General features: G+C 40.1%; 1 protein-coding gene across 1 annotated transcript in view; it reads left to right on the top strand.

Annotated features, from left to right (window-relative positions):
- Positions 1-4,294: 4,294 nt before the first annotated feature.
- The window catches only part of LOC136403444 (cytochrome P450 3A12-like), a 38,478-nt gene continuing 19,073 nt past the window's right edge, over positions 4,295-23,699 (top strand). Inside the window, exons 1-7 of the mRNA XM_066382182.1 lie at positions 4,295-4,451; positions 8,142-8,235; positions 10,361-10,413; positions 13,384-13,483; positions 21,215-21,328; positions 21,587-21,675; positions 22,977-23,125. Coding sequence (XP_066238279.1) covers positions 4,381-4,451; positions 8,142-8,235; positions 10,361-10,413; positions 13,384-13,483; positions 21,215-21,328; positions 21,587-21,675; positions 22,977-23,125 — 670 coding nt within the window. The 5' untranslated portion in view covers positions 4,295-4,380. The remainder of the gene's footprint in view (positions 4,452-8,141; positions 8,236-10,360; positions 10,414-13,383; positions 13,484-21,214; positions 21,329-21,586; positions 21,676-22,976; positions 23,126-23,699) is intronic.

Here is a 23,699-nt window from a genome sequence, read left to right as displayed (position 1 = left end):
AGTCCTTAAGGTGAATAGGGCCAGGCGGTGGTCTATTAGGCTTAGTTATGAAGTCAAGACAGCTAAGTGTGATTTTATAGGAAGAATAAAGCACATTAATTTCCACAAAGTTTTGTTTCCAAAAAGAATAATAAAAGCTCTGTGTTTAGGTGAGTGAATTAAGTTGTCACTAGTTATCAGATTAACCTTACCCTTTCCTTGTTTGGTGTATTATGTGTACTTCTCCGGCTGGGAGCACAGAGGGGAGATCCGAACCAATAATACCTTTAGTAGTCATGACTGGCATCTGTCTTTGTTCCCGTTCAGATGAGTTGGAGTCTTTTCACAGGAAGACCCACGGGGGTGTTGCTGTGGGGGGGGGGGCATGAAGAATCAGAATTTTAATCACTTGCCATTGTAGCCTTGAGTCTCACCAGTTCCCATAGTGACCTTTATTAGGGAACAGCGTTGAATATTGAATATTGGTGTTTAGGAGCAGCAGAAGACTTTTCAGTCTCCATTCATATTAGCTTATTTTTAACATGTTGCCACAATCCATAGCTTTTGTGAAGCCACTGCAGTTACTAAGTCTCAGCCTTTACATTTATAAACTGGGGAGAGTAGCATAACCTTATTAAACATTACTCAGTAATAGGCAGCAAATTGGGCCAGACTAGTTGAAATTCCTGGGATTTTTTATGCTACTTTTCCTGTGGATCAACTTCTAGCTCCTCATTCCTGTCCTTTGTTGGTATTCCAGCTTGCAGCCCGTTCTTAGTTACCTCACTGTAAGACTCCATTATTCAAGATCTTCTAGAGGTGTGCTACATTATGGCACATCTATATGTCCCTCTCCCTCCGCTGAGAGGCTGTTCCCGAGGACGGGAACTGTATGTCTTGTAGCCCACAGCCTGGCATGATAACATTCATGCACTTGGCTTTGAGTCAGTGCACAGAGAAATAAATGTATTTGTGTTACACTTTCCAGTGGCAGCTATGGAATTTAACAGGTGCCTCCTGGAGAAAACCTTAATGCAAAGATGACACACTCTGATGGTAGAACTTTCAGGCTGCATGACAAGCTTCTAAGTAAATAAAAGGAAGTCGGGACTTACTGCATTTTAACCAATGTGACATCCACCTACTCAGTCCAGTTTCATGTAACCCTTGAGAATTTCAGGCCCCAGGGACCTAAAGAATTGACAAGTGAGTATCACTTTCTGCAGAAGGGCTGAAAGTGAGGAAGGATAAAGAGAGAAGGAAGTACACAAACACAGCTCAAATGTTTCCTGTTCCTTTGAATTTTAAGAACATTTAAGGTTTCTTTTTGACATAATCTACAGTCTCTCAGGCCAAGCAGACATAGAACACGGGTCCAAGTGATGACAACAAGTTAGTAGAATTTCCAAACCTTCAGTACTTGAATCTCTCCCAGCAGGAATGTGGCAGAAAGGTCACAGGACACTGACTGCTATTAGAACCCTCCTACCAGCTCTTCACAGCCCATAAGAAAATTCCCACTAGTCAAAAAACAAGGAAGCTTTCTTCTCTCAGCTACATTTCCCCAAAAGAGCTCATGTCATATTTCTGGAGTCCTGTGTGCTATGTGTGCTGCCCAGAGTGACATATATCATGTCAGTGGTGGCTAAGGAGTTCAGGGTTCACTTGGCCATCTGGGCTGCTGTTCTCTTCACATCCATTGTTCTTGGACTTGTTGTCTTTCCAGAGAAATAAGCCATTATTTATACATGAATCTGTTTAACTCCCTGTCTTTGCAGGGCCCTCTGAGGGGTAAGATAGTAAGCTGGATGAATTGATGAGCTTGGTGTAGACATGATCATCTCCTCCAAGTTCTGCCTTTCCTTCAGGGGCCCCTGTTCAACACAATCCTGATGGATCCGTCCTGATGCATCAATGTGCAGCAATGAGGAGGCAAGGCCAGGCCCTCTTGTTGTGTTAACAATCCCGGAAGACGAAGTGGTCACCAAAGAGCCACAGGGAAAGGAAGCACACGGGATCCTACAATATCACTTCTATCAGCTCAACTCCACCAACCTTTCTCAATGCCTGCTATATATTATATAAAGTGTTCTTTATGCTTAATAATAATGAATAATGACATAATGGTGACTAACACCCAAACTGTGCCCTTGAGAAACTCTTACTGGTAAAGGAAATTGATGTGGAGAACAAGAGTGCTGCTGGATGGTACAGAGGATGATACTGACTCCAGATTTGACTGCCTGCCACTGAAACTTCAATAATTAGAGACAAGAGCTGGTGCAAGGAACATCGGTGTATCCAAGAGCCAGCAGCCTAAGAAGATGGTGGACTAAGGTTACAAAGACCATCTTTACATGTCAGTTCAGGCAGGGTTTTTTTTATATATAAATTTTTATTAATGTTAATGGGGCAACATCAATAAATCAGGGTACATATATTCAAAGAAAACATGTCCAGATTTTCTTGTCATTCACTTATGTTGCATACCTATCACCCAAAGTCAGATTGTCCTCCGTCAACTTTTATCTAGTTTTCTTTGTGCCCCTCCCCCTCTCCTCCTTCCCTCCCGCACCCCCCTTCCCCTCACCCCGAGTAACCACTACACTCTTGTCCATGTCTCTTTGTCTCATTTTTATGTCCCACCAATGTATGTAATCATGTAGTTCTTGGTTTTTTCTGATTTACATATTTCACTCCGTATAATGTTATCAAGATCCCACCATTTTGTTGTAAATGATCCGATGTCATCATTTCTTATGGCTGAGTAGTATTCCATAGTGTATATGTGCCACATCTTCTGTATCCAGTCTTCTATTGAAGGGCTTTTTGGTTGTTTCCATGTTTTGGCCGCTGTGAACAATGCTTCAATGAACATGGGGCTGCATGTGTCTTTACGTATCAATGTTTCTGAGTTTTTGGGATATATACCCAGAAGAGGGATTGCTGGGTCATAAGGTAGTTCTATTTTCAGTTTTTTGAGGAACCATCATACTTTCCTCCATAATGGTTGTACTACTTTACATTCCCACCAACAGTGGATGAGGGTTCCTTTTTCTCCACAGCCTCTCCAGTATTTGCTATTATCTGTCTTGTTGATAATAGCTAATCTAACAGGTGTGAGGTGGTATCTCATTGGAGTTTTGATTTGCATTTCTCTAATAACTAAAGAAGATGAGCATCTTTTCTTATATCTGTTGGCCGTTTGTATTTCTTCCTGGGAGAAGTGTCTGTTCATGTCCTCTTCCCATTTTTTTATTGGATTGTTTGTTTGTTTGTTGTTGAATTTTATAAGTTCTTTGTAAATTTTGGATATTAGGCCCTTATCTGAGCTGTTGTTTGAAAATATCATTTCCCATTTAGGTGGCTGTCTGATTATTTTGTTGTCAGTTTCTCTTGCTGAGCAAAAACTTTTTAGTCTGATGTAGTCCCATTCATTTATCTTTGCCTTCACTTCTCTTCAGGCAGAGGTTTTGATGAGAGGGGAAGGGAAGGCAGAAAAAGGAAACCGGAGAGAGGGAGGCAGTTGTGGGCTCCCCATTGAGTACGCTCTGTGGGAGTCAACACAGTCTATCAATAATCATCTGACATTTAAGTGATGGTCTGGTTCCATCATTCTTGGTTTTTGGTCTAAGGTGAGCAAATCACCTCGAGCCAAAACACCTAAAGGCTGGAGTCTGCTTCCTTTCCTCTTAGAATCCTTTAAGCAAACAGACTGTTTATCCATAACTACATGTGAATTTACAAGTCATCATTTACAGAAACACCGTTAAAAGAATGGTGGTGGTGGTGGGTTTACAAGGATAATAATAAAATTGTCTGCAGAGAGTAGAAGTTCCTTAAAGGTGGAAGCAGTTATATCTGTTAAAGGAGATTGGTTAGGAAAGATTCAGACAAAAAGGGTTCTTGCTAAACTGAGTATGAAGGATGAGTAGGAGCTTTTTTGGGCACAGAAACAGTCTTGGCATAGAAAACTGCATGAGTAAAGATCTGTGAACCTAGCCTGTTTGAAGGATTTCAAGTATTTATTAATGCAGACAGCCATGGAGTCAAGGGCAGGTTAGTGATTTAAGTCCAGTGGCTTTACTTGAGTTTCAGTAACCTTTGGCCTTACTGATAAAATGGAGTGAGTTGTTCATTGATTTCCCACAGAATATGAACTCAAGGAAGATAAAAGTGGGAGTGTCTGTGATGCTTTGCCAACTACCAGGGTGGAGAGGCCACCTCAGTTCAAACACAAATGGCTTTTCTACTGGCTGCAGCTCAAGCTCCACCCCGACTCCCAGTACATAAACTTCCAGTCTCACTATATCCACTAAAACTCCACACACACTGCCTGCTAAGAGCACACGCTAACTACAAGGAAAACTCAGACGGCGGAATCTTGGAAGGAAAGTGGCCATGGACCTGATCCCAAGCTTTTCCATGGAAACCTGGGTTCTCCTGGTTACCAGCCTTGTGCTCCTATATATGTGAGTTACTGTTCAGGCTCATGACCTCTGTAATCTGGGACTTGGGGAGCTCCTCAAGCCCCCTTTTCCCTTATCTATTTTCAAGATCCAACAGCTAACAAAGGGGTAGTTGCTTAAGAATTGGGGGCTACAAACACCAAAGGGGTTATTATTGATATTCCCTGACCTATTGAGGGAGTAGACTCCTTGTCCGCCCAACTCCCAATTTCTGTAGTGCAGAGGATTTGGTGACATTATTTGGTCCTGGGGATGATTTATTTTATTTGGAAAATTAAATTTAACAGGGAAACGTTGATCAACAAGAGTACATAGATTCTGGGTAAACATCTCCACATCATCTGGATAGTCGATTATGTTGTTTACCCATTTGATTGACTACCGGTTTGGTAAACATAGACTAACCAGAATTCAACAGAGGCAAATTAAAAACAACTGGCTCTGTGCAGTGGAGCCCTCTCCACTCTGGGTTCCTGGAGGCAGGAGGGAGTGGCCTGGGGTTTTGTCTCATTATCTTCACCTCCTGAGATCTGGGTCTGCTACAAGAGATGTGTGTAAGGATCGGTCCTTGTGTGACTAGGTTTGTTCCTGCTCCCTCCGTCCCACTGCCTGGCATAACTTACACCATGTGCCAGGATGAGCCCCAGGCTTCATGGGAGGCTAGAGAGTGCTGCCCTTCTCTTCACATCAGCTCTTTTTTGTTTGTTTGTTTTTGAGAGAGACAGAGAGAGAGACAGATAGGGACAGACAGACAGGAAGGGAGAGATATGAGAAACATCAATTCGTTGCAGCACCTTAATTGTTCATTGATTTATTTCTCATATGTCTCAGAACGAATGACCCCTTCCTCAAGCCAGCGACCTTGGGTTCAAGCCAGCGACCTCGGGGTCATATCTATGATCATAAGCTAAGGCCAGTGACCCAGCGCTCAAGATGGCAACTTTAGGTTTTGAACCTGGGTCCTCTGTGTCCCAGGCCGAAGCTCTATCCACTGCACCACAGCCTGGTCAGGCTCCACACTAGCTCTATTCTGTGTCCCCTCCCCCAAACACTCCTATCCTAAGACTCAATTCCCATCCCTGTCATAGGCAGAACCATTCCTCCTGGGTGAGAAAACTTTAGAGCAGAAAAACTTGGCAAAAATCTTATTATTATATGCTCTTCTTTCTCCTTTTTCACTAATCTTTGGGGAGGGTTGGCATCATTATAGAGATTTATTTTCCTGCAATATGTAATTGGCTAACTGACAGCACAGGCTTGAGCCCAAAAGCCAATTTTGATTTAAATATTTTTTTTTCCATTACGTTACAGTGCAGGAGGATGAATCAAACCATCTAGCAAAGGAAAAAGTTCCTTTCAAGAGTGAGATTTCTAGCATCATGAAACAGGTTGGGAGAGGAGTTATTTTGGACATGTGGGTAGGGACAGCCCCTTCATGTCCCACTTGACCTCTACCTCAATTTGATTTTCAATAAGGGTAGGGAATCATGATAACATGAATACAGAAAATATGAACTTTGTTTCAGTTCTATGAAAGAAATATTATAAACACAGGATATTGTGGCAACATGTTTACTATCTGATGATGTTTTAAAATTAATTGATAGTATTTAATTTCATTTAGTTTAATGCTAGATTTTTTTACTGAGATAGGACTCTTTCTATCGTGTTCTTTCTGTAGGATAAAAGAGGCCGTTGGTACAGAATTTGTGGCTAAAAAGGTGTGTAAATATCCTCCCACTACTAGAATAATGTCAGGAATATGAGTTCAGTGAACAAGCATATACTTCTGTGGCGTAGATTGTATATGTGTTTTTAAATATAAGTGCCCAGCTGGTTACTTTAATCTCACAGTAAAGGTATATAAGTGAAACTGTGAGGCTGTGATAATAAGAGAGGCATCCAGGTAGCAGTCTGGATGGAGTGGGAGAATATTTCTCCCAGATACTCCTGGTCCTGGCCCCACAGGAGGTCTTTCAGAGGGCAGCAGGGTAGGCATCTCCTCTGCTTGAAATCTGGGGTAGGGACACCATCTAAATCACACTGTGTGGCAGTGGATCTGTCACTAGATACTGTCACCCCTGGATAAACAACATTGTAGCATTGATGACACTGGGACAGCCAGGCATCAGTTGCTGTAGAGCAGACAAAGTTCTCGTATGACAACACAATGTAAACAGAATAGAAATGATTGGCTTTATTGTTAGCCCCCTCATTTGCCTCGCAACAGAGAACTGGTGTAGCTGAAAAGCACTGCAATGGAAGTTTTTTATTGGACCAGAAGTTTTATTGGGCCCGCAGGCAGAGTTTTGTGTGCCCACTGCTCTCTGCCTCAGATTTTCCTTTCTGCAAAGGACAGGCTTGTTTCTCCGATTTTAAGCCCTGAATACTGGTTTAATTGTATAGAAATAAGTACACTGTGGCTATTCAAAAGCCTTTTTATGGTGATTGTAAAGCCAGTATCCACAGCCATCATCACAGCAGCCTGGCCCATGCAGGTTTGCATTTGATTCGAACAGACAGTAATGAAACAACAGAGCCAAGAACTGGTGGGCCATTAGTTTTAATCCTAGCTTGCACCTGGCAGGCAAGAAATATACACAGTGGGAGAACACTTCCCTTTTCATTCAGGGCTCCCAAAGTCACTGACTTATCCGAGTTTCCTAGAATCAAAGGTTTCTACCTCTCCAGCCTTATTCATCTCTTTCCCCATCTGCTTCTCTCTGTACAAACTGGCTTCTCCTTCAGCACTCCGCCGTCTTGGATGCTTCTCCTCTCCTCCACGTGGCCTTTCTCTGCTCTCCTCCAGCATGGGCTCCTCTGCCCCATTTTTTAGTATAGAAATTAAAACCTTTAATCTAATATACAAACAAGGAAGTCTCTTATAAAAAGTCACTTATCTGAGGCATAATGAGATTCCTCATGACTGTGCACCACCCCCTATCATGCATCAGTCAAGGGTGTGGGGAAAAGCTTAGTCTTTAAAATTAAGCCTTAGGCTACAATGACTTTACCAGTTTACAGCTTGTCTTCCACAGCCAAAGTGAGCAAACATATATGTCATCTTTAAAAACTTATTTGACCAACAGTAATATATTTAAGAAGAACCAGATCCTGAAACTAGGTCAGGGCAGAGAGGGAAAGGGAAGGTTAAAAGTCACTGAGCAAACTGTTAGGACCATGTCTCAGTTGGCTCATAGTAACTCTGTTATTAAGTGGATACATTAAGCCAAATCTCATCATTGGAGCAGATTGTGTGTGTGTGTGTGTGTGTGTGTGCGCGCGCGCGCGCCCGTGTGTGCATGTGCGTGCGTGTGGACACACATAGAATTAGAATCTCCAAAGTCATGGGTGAGTCAACTTATTAAAAACCATAACTGAATTATCTGAAAATATTCCAGCCTGAACCTCTCAGGAGCACTGTCAATGGAAACACTGGTCAAGTATTCACTCTGGCATTGGGTCCATGCAGTCTTCAGCTGCTTTATGTAATCTCATTACTTTCTGTGGGTCTCACAGCAGAAGTAGAAAAAGAGATGATGAGTGAATGTGATTACTGCTATTGTTACTGTTATTATTTATTGTCTTTATGTGACCTGTCTAGCTTAGTGTTCAGGTTCTGCATCAATGACTGGGCAGCTCCAGCACCTATTCCACAATTCCCATAACCTGGCTTTCTCTTTCACTTTAAAGATATGGGACATATCCACATGGAGTTTTTAAGAAGCTGGGAATTCCTGGACCGACACCCCTGCCCTTTTTTGGAACTGTTCTGTCCTACCGGAAGGTGAGTGTTTGAGTTTCCTCTTTTGCTTCTCTGTGGTTACAAATCCCAGCTTAGCTCCATAGTAGAAGGGACCTCCTGGGTTCTGAGGTTTCACACTGTCCAGAAAGGGCATCAGAGGCCCCGCCCAGCACAGGGCGGGGTTTACCCCAGGGCTCGGTCAGCTGTTAGGAGCCTCAGATTTTGCCTCCATGGGCAGCAGAGCTCTCTGGCTGATTCAGCACAGGACTTCACGTTCCAGCTGTGAGCATCAGCTGTGAGCATCACGAGCAGCATTTTCTTCCTGCCCGTGCAGATTCCCAGGAAGACATCATCGTACTCAGTATTAGGAGAAAAGCGTGGAGGGGGCCTGGTAGCGCCTCATGAAGTTGGATACTCTGGAGTCAGACTTTCCTGTTCTTAGGTTACAAGGCTGTTAGCCTGTTTTGTTTTGTTTTTCTTTGAAACTTCACTATAATAAGAAGCCCACGAATTTGCCATTGGGTAATTTGCATATCCGTACCTGAACTCAATCCCTGCATTTATTTCCATGGCTCCAACTCACCCCTTGCTCTCCTGACATCATTGAGGGTATTTGAGAGACATAACAAGAGCTTTCTGCTTTACCTCTCTGCCCTTGGCTGAGTCTAAGTGGGAGTGGGTGAAACTGAGACAAGATGATATTTGTACATCAACTTCAGATATTTAACTTCTGAGTTGTGGAGGGTTTTTTTGTAAAAAAAAAAAAAAAAACCCAAAAAAAAACAACAACAAAAAAACCCCACAAAAAACCCCAGTTACTTAAAATGTAATTACTAACAGCAAAGGATTTGACAAAATTATTTTAAAATTAAATTACCTGAATGAAATGTACTAGGTGACAGACACATGGACTGCGAATTTTGGTGAAGTCTTTGTGGTTCATCCAGCCCTGATGCTTCACCCAGGGCCTGACCCTTGGACGGAAAGTGATGAGCTCTCTTTATTGGGCCCCCAGGCAGAGTCTTGTGTGCCCACTGCTCTCTGCCTCAGGTTTCCTTTCCTGCAAGGGACAGGCTTGATTCTCAGATTCTAATTCTCTCAGCTGAGGTCTCAATGCTTCATTTGTCTGAGAACTTCCCATACTTTCTTGCCTCTAAAAAATAATCATTTCCTTTCTACCTTCCCAGATCACCTTCTCATAGATAGACCCCAATACCCACATTTCTGGGACCTTCTTTTGCATAGTTAAAATATCTAATATCTCAGCTGAAACTTATCAATGGGAAGATTTCTTTGGTAAGTTATTGAAGTGAAAACTCAGAGAGTTTTAGTTTCCTCTGTCCTTGTGGAGTGGCGGCATCTCCCCCTCTTTCCCGTGTTGAGCTGGAAAACTGGGAAGTGAGTCACTGCCATTCATTCATTCACGCATTCACTTTCTCACTCAACCAAGATGTCTTGGACTTGCTTAAATCTTCTAGACCAGCAGTTCTCAACCTGTGGGTCGCGACCCCAGCGTGGTCGCCTAAAGCCATCAGAAAATACATAATGCATATCAGGTATTTACATTCCGAATCATAACTGTAGCAAAATTGCAGTTATGAAGTAGCCACCAAAATTATTTTTTGGTTTGGGGTCACCGCAACATGAGGAACTGTATTGCGGGGTCACGGCACTAGAAAGGTTGAGAACCACTGTTCTAGACTAAAGGGGTCACTGGTGTCTTGAACTTCCTAATTCTGCTAGAGTTCTAGAGAGGGCCCATCATATCAATGAAAAGGATGCTTAATGAGGAGATGAAAGAGTGTGCGGTCTCTCATCCTCTTCCTCAGCTTCAGTTCTGGAATGTCTGTGGAGGTAATAATTCAGGAGGTTATGAGAATTTGAGGCAGCTCATGCACAACAAAAACCCTTCAGAAAAACAAGGTGTTACTCAGTATCCTAGATAAGGGTAAGCTGAGTATCAACACTATTTGGAGAAATATCAAGAATGATTTTAGATTTTTCATTTCAATTTCTCCATGTTCCTCAAGACATGTCTGAATAAGGGCTTCCCTCTATCTGTCAGTGAAAGACAGCCTGATATCATTGGATTCAGGTCATTTTGGTTGGAATTAGAGTTAGAGTTCAGTACACTTAGATTAATAATCTAATTTTCTTTCTCCTTCAGGGTTCTGGGAACTTTGACATGGCATCTTTTAAAAAGTATGGAAATATGTGGGGGTAAGTATTTGGGAAACTCCCATTGGATAGACTTGCTGTTACAACAAAGGCCACAAAGGTGTGGAGGAAGTCTCAGCCCTGAGCCTCTTGGTAGGAAGTCAGCTATTGTAAAGCTTTTGGAGACTTGTCCTAGCAGGGATTCTCAATGTCACCAGGTGTCCAGGTCTGTTCAGAATCAAGCTGGGGAGTTGCAGGCTCTTATTACTCTAGATGTTGATGGCCCTGGACTCCTGGTGTCCCTTTCTGGCCAGTGTCTCATTATTCCCTCTTCTCCAGTTATCCTTCCTTAGGTCTGCTTTAATTGAATAAAATGCATTATTTCAGACCCTTCTACTATATGCTCATAAATGCATATCATAACCCTTCTCACATGATTGACTATTAATTAGAAACCCAAATCCATAATTTTATATTTGGATTTGCTGCATCCTTTTGAAAAAAAACTGTAGGTATAGAAAAACAGAATGGGAAACCACATCTGCTTAGCTTTTTAAAAACTTTCTTTGCAAGTATGGAGTTTTATTTTATTTTATTTTATTTTATTTTATTGTTTCTTAAGTGAGAAGCAAGGAGGCAGAGAGATAGACTCCCTCATGTGACCTAACCAAGATTCACCCAGCCAGCTCCCTATGAAGCAATGCTCTGCTCATCTGGGTCTATTGTTCTGTTGCTTGGCAGCCATGCTATTTAAGCACCTGAGGCAAGACCATGGAGCCATCCTCAGAGCCCAGGGCCAACTTGGCTACAAGAGGGGAAGAGAGAGCTAGAGAAAAAGAAAGGAGAGGAGGAAGGGTGGGGAAGCAGATGGTCGTTTCTCATGTGTGCCCTGACTGGAATCAAACCTGGGACATTCACACACCAAGCCGAGGCTCTACTGCTGAGCGAACCAGCCGGGGTCTGGAGTTTGGGTTTTAAAAAATGTTTAAACCAAGACTTCTCACTAGAGGTTTAATTTGTATAAGTATTGCTTTATCTACCCTAATCTACTAACTCTGAAGAGAGGCAGGATATTTCTGAACCACACTGTTTCCTGGCAGGTCAATGGACTTGAGGATTTTGTAAAGTGACCTCAGCCAGTTGCAGCAGCTGTTCCCAGGGGGAGCGCTGGCAGTGTGGTGAGGCCAGCAGGAGAGGTGTGACGTGGTGCTTGTGTCCTAGAAGCACATGGGAAAAAGGCTTTACTTCCCAGTACTTTTTCATCTTCTTTATAATCCTCAGAAACCATAAGGTCCACTGAGTCCACATGGTCCAGAAAGGCTGTGCTGTGCAATAGAAATACCACCCAACATGGGTCACTGGTGGTGTAGATTCCACTGAGCTTCCTACAGTCCCTACTTGTGAGCTCTGGATGCAGTTACTTTCTTTAGAAAATGGTTCTCATGCTCAGGTGTGTGCAAGAACCACCTTGGAAAGATTGTTAAATACAGAGTCTTAGGACCTACCCCCCACCCCGCCCCAGCAACATCAAATCTGGAGAATCTGAATGGAGGCCCAAGAATATGAATGTTGTGAGATCATACATGCAAAGTGTTTCCCAAAGCCTTAGGTCTCTCCACCCAGATGTTTTTGAAAAGCACAATGGGAAGAGAGGAATCATCCAAGAAATATGATCAATCTGATCAGCCTGAGAGCCACCATAGGTGCTTACATCACTACTTCAACACTAAATGTACTTGACATTCACTTAAATCTTCTCTGAGTTTTAGATTTTTGGGGAAATGGGCAGAATTAGTGCAGAAGTTTTCACCCATTAAAAAAAAAACTTTTTAAGAATTTTATTTATTGACCTTAAAGAGAGGGGATGAGAGAGAGAGAGAGAGAGAAAAGCAGGGTAGAAGAGTGGGAAGCATCAACTCGTAGTTGCTTCTCATATGTGCCTTGACCCCTAGCCCTGGGTTTTGAACCGGTGATCTCAGCATTCCTGGTTGATGCTTTATCCACTGTGCCACCACAGGTCAGGTGGTTTTCCTCCATTTTTATGTGTGATCACAAAACCATTTGAAATTCCTCTGAGGAATCAAAGTAGGTAACACTTGTAGAAAATCTTCCATTTTGTTCTAGCTAACGCAAATGATTTATAATAAAAAATAAAATGCCAGAAGACAGTGTTATTAAACTTAAAGTAAACCTCATGTAATTAAACTTATAGTAAACCAGTCAGGAGTTCAAGACAAATTGGGATATATCACACAGAAAGAGTCAGCTTTGTGTGGTATGTCAGTCAAAAGTGGGCTGGCCCTGCTGCTAACAGATGTCACTCACGTGGGGCTGGAGACCCACTCAGGACCATTTACAGAATAAATATAACTAATAAAAAGAAAGTATTTTTTAAAACTAATTATATGTGCTCCTTTGTATTTTTTAATTTTCTTTGTCCTTTTATTTTAAATATTTCTAGACTTGATTCTACAAAGGACTTCTCTTTAATAGTTAAAATATTTCTTTTAAGCAATTGTGAACTAGGGAACCAAATTTAGCTAATAGGGCAAAGAAATCATTTATATTCTTACTAAATCTTTTTGAAAATAAATCTTTTTTATTTGCAGGCACATTTTTGCATATTTATGATCACTATGTTTACACTTTTATCTAATATATAATATGCATTTTATGTTCTTGATATAAATTCAAAAGTGTATATATATATTTTTTTCAAAAGTATATTTTTAAGTGACTGAATGGATGGACTCTTCTTATTTGTTTTCTGTTCTCAGATAATTGACTTGCCATTATCTATTTACTAACTTCCTTTTGATATGAAGCATTTTAAACATGCAAAATTATAAAGAATGGCATAGGAAATACTCATGAACACACACTATCTAGACTTGAATTTTCTAATGTTATTTCTAACCATAATCTCTAGGAATATGGATTATGTAATATCAGAATGGAGTTTGGACTTCCAGGAGTGGCTCCAGCTGCAGAAACTGGTTTGTTATGTTAATCAGCTCTGCTTTCCCCACACAGGTTCTATGATGGTCGCTGGCCTATGTTGGCTATCACTGATCCAGACATGATCAAAACAGTTCTAGTGAAAGAATGCTATACTGCCTTCACAAACCGGCGGGTAGGCACCCATTCTGTTTTTAATTTAATTTTTATTTATTTAATTTTAATTTGAATTAATAATAGATTAACAGGAAGCTGTCCCCAAAATATCCAGGTAGGTCCTATGTCATGTACCTTTCATTCAGTTTCGACCAATAGTAATATCTTGTATAATTGTAGTACAATATTAAAGCAGGAAATTGACAGTGGTACTATCCACAGAACTTATTCAGAGTTCATCCGTTTTATGTGCTCTCATTTATGTGTGTGTTGCTTATAAAAATTTATCATGTATTAGATTTGTGTAAGTATAATACTACCACAATCAATATACAGAACTGTTCCATCACAACTCTCCTTCTTACTATTCTTTTGTAGTCACAGTGTGTACCTTGTATTTTCCTTTTATCAGAATTTTTAGCAGCGCAAAATTTTTTTGGTTTTGGTGAAGCTAATTTATCAATTTTTCCTTTTATGAGTTAGGCCTTTTGTGCCAAGTCCGAAAACTCTTCACCTAGCCCTAGGTCCCAAATTTTCTTCTCTTTTTCTATACAGTATATAGGTTTGTGTTTCACATTTAAGTATATGATCTATTAATTTTCATATAGGGAAGTGTAGGTCAAAGTTCTTTTTTTGCTATGGATGTGTAATTGTTGTAGAACCATGTGTGAAAAGGCTATCCTTCCTCCAGCCCCCTCCACACCCTTCCCCCACTCTTCCCACAGAAGGTAGTCAGGAACCAGCCCACACAGAGCCAGGAGGAGTGTCTGGCGGCCTTGCCTAGAATACAAGAGTCTCAGGCTGCAGTGTGGGGAATGACAGGAGGAAGGAAAACAGAGAGGGGAGACCAGCACAAAAATACACGGCCTCCTCTCCTAATAGCCCCTGTATTGTTTTCTTAAACAACTATATCTTTGAATATTGCCACACAGCAAGATCTAAGGCAGCCACACCTGCACACACAACTGGACCTAAGGAAGCCACACCTGCACACACAACTGGACCCCAAGATCCTCTGGCACATACCTCATATGCTTGTGAGGCTCATATATCTGAGAAGCAAAGTTAGTGTTTCTAGTGGAGGCTTGAACTGGCCAAAAAGATTGTCGTTTGAGCTTGGTCTCATGTACTGGCAGATGAGATCTGCCTACTCCCCTAGCAATGTGAATCTTGAGAAGAAGTGGACTGCAGGAACTGTTGGAAACAAGGGCCGGTCCTGCTTAAGAGGTGCTGGGTTGGAGAACATAAGAGGGGAGGCTGGGTTTTGTTCTCTCCAGATGTGTGTGGTTGGGACCCACAGGCAGCCATTCTGATACTGAGTACTAACTGAACTCCTATTCCACACACCACACTGTGCTAAGCACCACAGGGCACAGAGGAAATACAAAAGAAATGGAAGCTATCTGTCCAGTCCCAAAGAATTAGAGACAAGACACATACATAATAAACCAAGAACTAATACCAGACATAGACTCTGCAAATACAGTTGTAATACGGCGCAGAGCACATACAGAAGGGCTCTGGAATGTGCAATAAAGGAGTGACCAGAAAATGAAAAGAAGACAAGGCTATCCTTCCTCCTTGAATAGCTTTTGCACCATTGTCAAAAATCATTTGGGCCAATTTGTGTAAGGTTATTTCTCAGTCTCTGTTCTGTTCATTGATCTATGTGTCTGTCCTCCACCAGTACCACACAATCTTATTACTGTAGCTACATAATAATTCTTAGCATGTAGAATGGTTCCTTCTACTTTTTGTTTGAAAATTGTCTTAGATATTCTATGTCCTTCACCTTTCCACTCAAAGTTAAAATAAGTTTGTCTATATTACAAAAAGATGTTAAGATTTTTTTTAGTATTTTGTGTAATATTTAATAAAGTTTTTTAAATTTTTTTAATTAATTTTAATGGGGTGACATTGATAAATCAGGGTACATATGTTCAGAGAAAACATCTCCAGATTATTTTGACATTTGATTATGTTGCATAACCCTCACCCAAAGTCAAATTGTCTTCCTGTTGAGATTTTGATAAGAGTTTAAAATAACCATATAGGTCAATTTGGGGAAAATCTATATTGTTACTAGGTCAAGCCTTTAAATCCATTAACACAGTATATCTCTTCATTTTATTAGGTTTTCTTTGATTCCTTTCACCAGTTTTTGTAGTTTTCAGCATAGAAATCCTATGCATGTTTTGTGAAATTTTCACCTAAAGAATTTCATTTTCTTTGACATGATGGATGATAAATAGTATTGTGTTTTCAAATATTCATTGTTATTATATTAAAATGTGGTTTATTTTATTTTACTTTATTTTATTTTATTGCAAATGAGACAGACAGACAGGGAGAGAGATGAGAAATGTCAATTCATAGTTGTGGCAATTTAGTTGTTCATTGATCACTTCTCATATGTGTCTTGACTTGGGGGCTCCAGCTGAGCCTGTGACACCTTGCTCAAGCTAGCAACCTTGGGTTCAAACCAGTGACCATGATGTCATATCTATGATATGATGCTCAAGCTGGTGACCCCTCGCTCAAGCTGGTGACCCTATGCTCAAGCTAGATGAGCCCGTATTCAAGCCAGCCACCTTGGGGTTTTGAACCTGGGTACTCAGCATCCCAGGTAGACGCTCTATCCATTGCACCACCACATGGGCAGGTTTGATTTTTGTTTGTTGAGCATGTATTTTTACAACATTGCTGAGCTCATTTATTAGTTCTAGAGTTTTCTTTTAATATTCCTTTAAATTTTCCACACAGATAATTGTGTCACCTGAAAATAAGGACACTTTATATTTTCCTTTCCAATCTGTATGCCTTTCACTTCTTTTTGTCTTACTGTACTGGCTAGGACTTCCGGTATGATGTTCTATAAGAGTGGTGTGAGTGGACATTTTTGTATCATTTCTGATCTTAGAAGAAAGTATTCTGGGTTTTGCCATTTTAATTTGTATATTTTCCCTGGCTGATTAGCTCAATAGTAGAGTGTTAGCCCTGAGTGTGGATATCCTGGGTTTGATTCCCGGGTTCAATTCTTGGTCAGGGCACACAGGTGAGTGACTATCTGTTTCTCTACCTTTCTCCCTCTCTCTTCTCTCTCTCTCTCTTCCCCTTTCACAGCTATAGCTTGGTTGGAACAAGTTGGTCCTGGGAGCTGAGTATATCCTTACCTCAGGTGCTAAAAATAAGTTGGTTGCCAAGCAATGGAGCAACGGCTCCACATGGGTAGAGCATTGCTCTATAGGGGGCTTGCTGGTGGATCCCAGTTGCAGTGAATGTGGAAGTCTGCCTCTCTTCCTCCCTACTTCTCATTTAGGAAAAAAATTTTGTATAGTTATTTGCAACAAATAAAATGTACATATTTAAGGTATACATGTGATATTTTTACATATGCATATATTATAAAATAATTTCTATAAATGAGTTGACATATTCTCAGTGTGTGGTAAAAACACTCAAGATCTACTTCCTCAGTGAATTTCAAGTATACAATACCGTATTATTAACTATAGTCACCATGCTGTATATTAGGTCTCCAGTACTTATTTATCTTATAACTAATTTTGTACCCTTTGATTAGTATTTTAGTTCCACACTCCTAGGCTTTGATAACTATCATTCTATTTTGTTACTCTTAGTTTGACTTTTTTATTGATTCATGTACAAGTGAGATCACACAATGTATGTCCTTTTGTGCCTGACTTCATTTACTTAGCATGTTTTTCTCCAGGTTCATGTACGTTGTTGCAAATAACAGAATTTTCTAATTTTTCAAGACTGAATAAAACTCCATTATATATATATATATATATATATATATATATATATATGTGTGTGTGTGTGTGTGTGTGTGTGTGTGTGTGTGTGTGTATAAGGACTTACTAGTGTCATTTTGTTAATCCAGGTGTGATAAATCCTTTGTTCCTTATCCCTCTCTTCTTCTTGTCATTTTTTTTTTGGATTTGATAAAATTTTATAGTCATATGCTTTGATTTCTTTTCCTTTCTATTTCCTGTGCCTCTTATAGGTTTCTGTTTTGTGGTTACCAAGAGGTTTACATTAAATAGTTTATAGATATAATAGTTTATTTAAGCTGATAACAACTTAACTTTGTTCTCATTCAGAAGTTCAATGCTTTTACTATCCACCTATTTTAAGTTTTTGATGTTATTTACATTTTATATTGTATTATATATTCATTAATAAATTATTTTATCTATAGTTATTTTAATTATTTTGTCTTTTAACTTTTACACTAGAATTATAAGTGTTTTGCACATCATTACAATATTACTGTATTTTGAATTTAGCTATATATTTACATTTACCAAGTTTTATACTTTTATATGATTGCATGTTACTGGTTAGTATACTTATATTTTATCTTGAAGACCTCCCTTTAGCATTTCTTGTAAGGTAGTTATAGTGATAATGAACTCTGTCTACTTTTGTTTGTCTGAAAATGTCTTTGTTGCACCCTTATTTCTGAAGAATCACTTCTCCCAATAAAGCATTCTTGATTGGTAGGTGTTTTTTTTTTCTTTCAGTACTTTGAATATATCATCCCAGTCTTCTGGTCTTCAAGATTTTTGTTAAGAAATCTGCTGATAGCCTTAGAAGGGTTCTTTTATATGTGATAAGACCTTTTCTTTTGTTGCTTTTAAGATTTTCTCTTTGTTTTTGATTTTAGACCATTTTATTATGATGTATTTTGATGAAGTATTTTTAGATCAATCTGGTGGGGACTTTTGAGCTTCATGTGCTGGAGTTTCCATGTATTTCCACAGATTTTGGAAATTTTCAGACATTTTTTAAAATAGCATTTCTTCCCTTTTGTTCTCCTCAACTTCTAGGGCCCCCATAATGCAAATTCTATCTGATAGTATCTCATAAGTTCTCTAGACTATCTTTATTTCTATTCATTCTTTTTTTCCCTCCTGTGACTGGATGATTTTAAATAATCTGTCTCCAAGTTCACTGATTCTTCAACTGCTTTACTGAGTCTGCTCTTGTAGCTCTGTTACATTTTTTAGTTCAACCATGTACTCTTCAGCTTTCATTTTTTTGTATTTTTATATCTTTGTTGAACTTTTTATTTTGTTATTGTAGTTTTGTCCATGTGGTTAAACTTTTAAAAATTAAATTGGTTAACAACAACACACTGACACCATTGCAAGACTACAGGGATTATGAAAATTTTAGAAAACATTACAGTAAATGACCTTTTTTTTTTTTTAGGAAATTAAATTTAACAGTATGACATTGATCAACAAGAGTACATAGATTTTGGGTAAACATCTCCACATCATTCGGACAGTCGATTATGTTGTATATACCCATCACCCAAAGTCAAATCATCCTCTGTCACCTTATATTTGTCCCTCTTTATACCTTTCCCCCAACCCCCTCCCATGAACAGACACTTCTCCCAAGAAGAAATACAAATGATCTTGTTAAATTTTTTTTGTAGCTCTCTGAGCTTCTTTAGAACAATTATTTTGAATCACTTGTCACACAATTTGTGATCTTCATTTCTTTAAGGTCAGTTACCGCAAGTTTATTATGTGCCTTTGGTGGTGTCATAATTCCCTGATTCTTCATGATTCTTGTCATTCTTCAATAGTGTCTGTGTATTTGAAGAACCCATCAACTCTCCAGACTTTATGAAATGACTTAAGGAAAGACCTTTACTTGGGGTTTGGGACATATTGGAGTGTTCTTTGGTCCTCAGTGCTAGTTTGGGCATGTGTTGTGACTCTAGGTCAGTAGAGCATGGTTGCTTAGGCAGCTGGAATTCACAACATCATCAACTGCATGATCCTTGGCAGCATGAGCTGTTCAGTCTCCATCGTAGCTGCAGGGGCTTCTGGGGTCATCACAGCAACAACAGGTCCAGCAGCAAGAGACTGTCAGGCAGTAGTAGTAGCCAAAGTTGCTCATATAAAGCATTCACTGGTGGGCGCTAACTGCATATGTATGCCCAATGGTAATGGCCAGAACCAGTGTCAGGAACTGGGGCCAACTGTGGGCACAGTTTGCTTAGAGTGCTTGAGCTGTCAGTGTGCACTCACGTGGCTGCATGGGCTGGCTGCAAACACATGCACTGCTGTGGGGACTGGGGACTGGAGTTGAGGCTGACAGTGTGCATGTGTGCAGCTGCAAGGGTTAGCTGTGGACAAATGTGGTTTAGTCCACTAACAAGAGGCAGGGCTATCAGGCCCCTGAACAGCTGCAGGGAACTAGGCTAGTGTTAAGCACATGGTCAGCCACATATGCCAACGCTTGCTGCTGGAATGGATCCAATGTCTCAAGGTGGTAGCACAACTTAGGGCAGTTCTGGTGGGTGTGGGGTGTAGTAAGGCAGAATTCAGACTGCTAGAATCTCCAAATGTGAAATCCAGTGGAGCTTCAGCAGCAAATTCAGCAGGGAATTCACAGTGGCTGTGATGGCTATTGGTTTCCTCAGCATCAGTCTTTTGGTGTCTTCTGCAGAGTAAGTAGCACATGGAAAAGCATGACAGCTTCTGACAAATGACTGATACTGGCAGTTCTTGCTCTTCTTTGTTTTTGCTGTCACTAGATTTTTCATCTATGCTGCTATAGTGAAACCAAAGCAGGCCATTTATACAGCATCCTGAAAGGTTACAGAACATTACTACTTACCTTGTTTGTTTGTTTGTTTTTCTGTAGGAAGGGGAGTCTCCCAGGCTGAGGATTTCCCTCCTGGCACTGAGCAGTGCCAGCCTGGGGATGAGAGGATGCAGGCAATATAAAACTATTCTCCCTCATTTTGTGCAGTTATTCTCAGGGTGTTTGCTTCATTCTCTTGCTTTAGCCTCTTGACTGAACTACTGAACTCTCCTAGACCTATTTTTGTGTGTGGATAGCTGTCTAGATGTTCTTTGTGGGGAAATAGATGCTGGATTCTATGCCATCTTGGTGCTGTTGCTCTGGGTTTTCATGATCAAATGTGATGTTAGCTGCACATTTTTTAGTAAATGCTCCTTATCAAGTTGAGAAAGTTTTCCTCTCTTCCTAGTGGGTAAGTTTTTTATCAGGAATGCTTATTGGAGAAATACGTTTTAAAACAAAATGTAGTGTTAAAAGGTGGAAGAAAGACTCAAATAGGTTGGTTTGATAGGCCAGTCCCATCCCGAGAAATAAAATTACCTCTTCCTTTTTTCTTTTATTCCTGGTAGGAAAATGTAATAGAAAAAGATTTCTGTGTAATTTTATCATTCTTTAATAATAGCAAATAGGTTTCTAATCTTTAAGTATTAATCACTTTTTAAAATCATTATATTAAGACATCCTTTTTAAAGTTGGTTATGTTGCACATATAAGTAAAAATAGAATTGGTCTGAGGCAATATACTGTTTGCCAAGACTATCTGGCTATCTGACAAGAATCCCTTCCTATTATGCATAACCCTGAAGGATGTAATAGGTCTTATTCTTATCTATTCCCTGGAAAAGCAGTTTCCCTATCACATGATTCATTTGCATTAAAAAAGTGATTAGAATAAAGGCTAGAAACCATATCAGAGAGCTGAAGGTCTCCTCCATCCTCCCAGGGTGCTAGACATTGGGGATAGGTATTTATAGAGTATCTAGCACAGGGCATAATACTAAGTAGACAGTTACTAAATATTTGTTTGAATAGTTTATGCCCATTTAACAAAATTTCTACAACTGTTCTGACTTGCAGAAGTTATGTAAGGCAAAATGTCGTTTGCTTTTAATTCTAGCCTTTTGGTCCAGTGGGGTTTATGAAAAGTGCCATTTCTGTGGCTGAGGATGAAACCTGGAAGAGAATACGAACATTGCTGTCTCCAACCTTCACCAGTGGAAAGCTCAAGGAGGTAGGAATATAAGAGGACTTTTAATCAGGTACTTGAAAGGATGCATCTGGGGACAGGTAGAAAATATGATAGTTTCTTTCCAAGGGTAGCTGCTGAATTTGAGCTTCCTAAAAGTGATCTTTACTTTTATGTCTGAGCAGTGACATTTTAAGATTCACTATAAAATATCACTTACTGCTCCATGCTTGTGAAAGCCAGGTCCTTCTAGGACTTGATTCTTCACAATTAACTTTGGATAATGTTATATTTTGTGTCTAGATGTTCCCCATCATTCACCAATATGCAGATGTGTTGGTGAACAACTTGAGGAAGGAAACAGAACAAGGCAAACCTGTCAACTTGAAAGAGTAAGTAGGAGCCCAGATGCTGGGATTCTGAGCTCTACCTTGAGAACCTGCAGCTGCCATCAGAGAGCTGCAATTCCCACTGTTGAGTCACTCTTGTGACCAAACAGAAGTAGGTGTGTGGTGTTAGAACTCCAATGGGCTACCCACCAAGATGTGCTCACCCAGAAAAGGAGGGCAGCTAGGAGAGAAATGCTTTCTCTTGGGTACATAAGCAAAGATTAATTTGTCCACTTCATTGTTACCTTGGATACTCTGGAAGACAAAAATACAGAGTTTAAAAACAAGAAACACGATCATACTATAAAGTGTTTAATGTAGAGTGTGAGATAGTGGCAGAGGAAGGCACTGGTGCATATCGATGGGCAGTGGGTAGGGCAAGGATGTTACAACATGAAACTTGGAACAACTTCAATCCCTTCATGATTTTGTTGAGGGTACCAGCAAAATACTAAATATTAAATCTTACCAGCATTTCTCCTTTCTTTATTACCAAAAGAGAGAAGGTCCTATACAGACTAGGGGTAGGGTGACCATATCACTTATTGTCTAGAGTAAGGTATTTTTAATTATGCAGGAGCAGCAGATGTAAACTGGCAAAACTGGGGACATAAGATCATTTACCTATGGGATTCCCCCAGATCGATTTTAGACTGATTTATTTTTATTATTTTTAAACTAGGGACATTCTTCTTACACTTTACAGAAATGAGTCTGCCCTCGGGGCAATCTCAGATCACTGGAATTGAGGAGAGGGGGTCTTTCAGGAGCTTTAGCAGGAAATCAGAGAAGGAGGGATGACATTCCAGGCAACTCTGAGCTGGGTGCTGCTGTTCTGTGATGGGCTGAAGAGGAATCAGCTCTGAGTATAGAGACTGTGGTGAGGCAAGACTCAGACCAATGTCAGCTTTCTTGATCCCACTAAAGAGTTAGTTATCTACCCTCTGTCCTGCTCGAGCACAGTACAGCTACTATTGTCCAGACTCAAAGCACACCACTGTAATTTGTCTGGTTACGAGTCTCTAATCCTCTGACTGACCTCCCTGCACCCATAGCTGGGTCTAACTTGCCCTAGTGTCCCCATAACCCCAGCACAGGGCCAGCTGCATCACTGGCAGCTGAAAACACGTCATGATGAGTGTGACAAGAGCATAGATTTTTTAGATGCTCTAGCAGGTGCTTTGGACAGTTGTTTGACTCTTTACTTGGACATGAGTTGACATGCCGTTCTTGTTGTATGTGTTGGATGAGGATAGTAAAGAGGTGCTGACTCTAATTGTCCATGTCTTTCTTTCTCTACCCAGCTTCTTTGGGGCCTACAGCATGGATGTAATTACTAGCACATCATTTGGAGTGAACATCGATTCCCTCAGCAATCCGCAAGATCCCTTTGTGGAAAATACCAAGAAGCTCTTAAAATTTAACTTCCTCGATCCATTTTTTCTCTTAATAAGTATGTAGACTACTATATTCCTCTTTCTTTCTCCCTCACTCCACCCTCCCTTTGTCTCTTCCTGCCACCCTCCTTCCCCCCCTCTCTCTCCCCATCTACCTTTCTTCTTTCTTTCTTTTAAAAGCTTTATTGAGATAAATTCACACACTATATAACTCATCTATTTAAAATGTACACCTAGTTTACTACCTAGTTTCCATTGACAGATAAATAAATAAAGAAAATGTAATATACACACAGGCATGCATACCCACACACAATAGAATACTATTCAGCCATAAAAGGAAGCAAATTCTGCCACATTTGACTACATGGATGGGCCTATGAGGTATATGCTAAGTGAAATAAATCAAACAGAGAAAGACAAATACAGTATGACTCCACTTCTATGCAGAATCTAAAACAAGACAAAACAAAACAAGCAAACAAACAAGACAGAAATAAACTCAAGGATACAAAAAAAAAAAACTGATGGCTGCCAGATAGGAGGGGTATTGGGAGGATGTGTGAAGAAGGTATGATGAATTAAGAAGTAAAAATTGTCAGTTATAAAATATAGTCATAGGGATGTATA

The sequence above is a fragment of the Saccopteryx leptura genome, chromosome 4 (assembly GCF_036850995.1).
Source record: "Saccopteryx leptura isolate mSacLep1 chromosome 4, mSacLep1_pri_phased_curated, whole genome shotgun sequence".
Taxonomy (NCBI): domain Eukaryota; kingdom Metazoa; phylum Chordata; class Mammalia; order Chiroptera; family Emballonuridae; genus Saccopteryx; species Saccopteryx leptura.
This window is presented reverse-complemented; position numbering and strand designations above follow the sequence as displayed.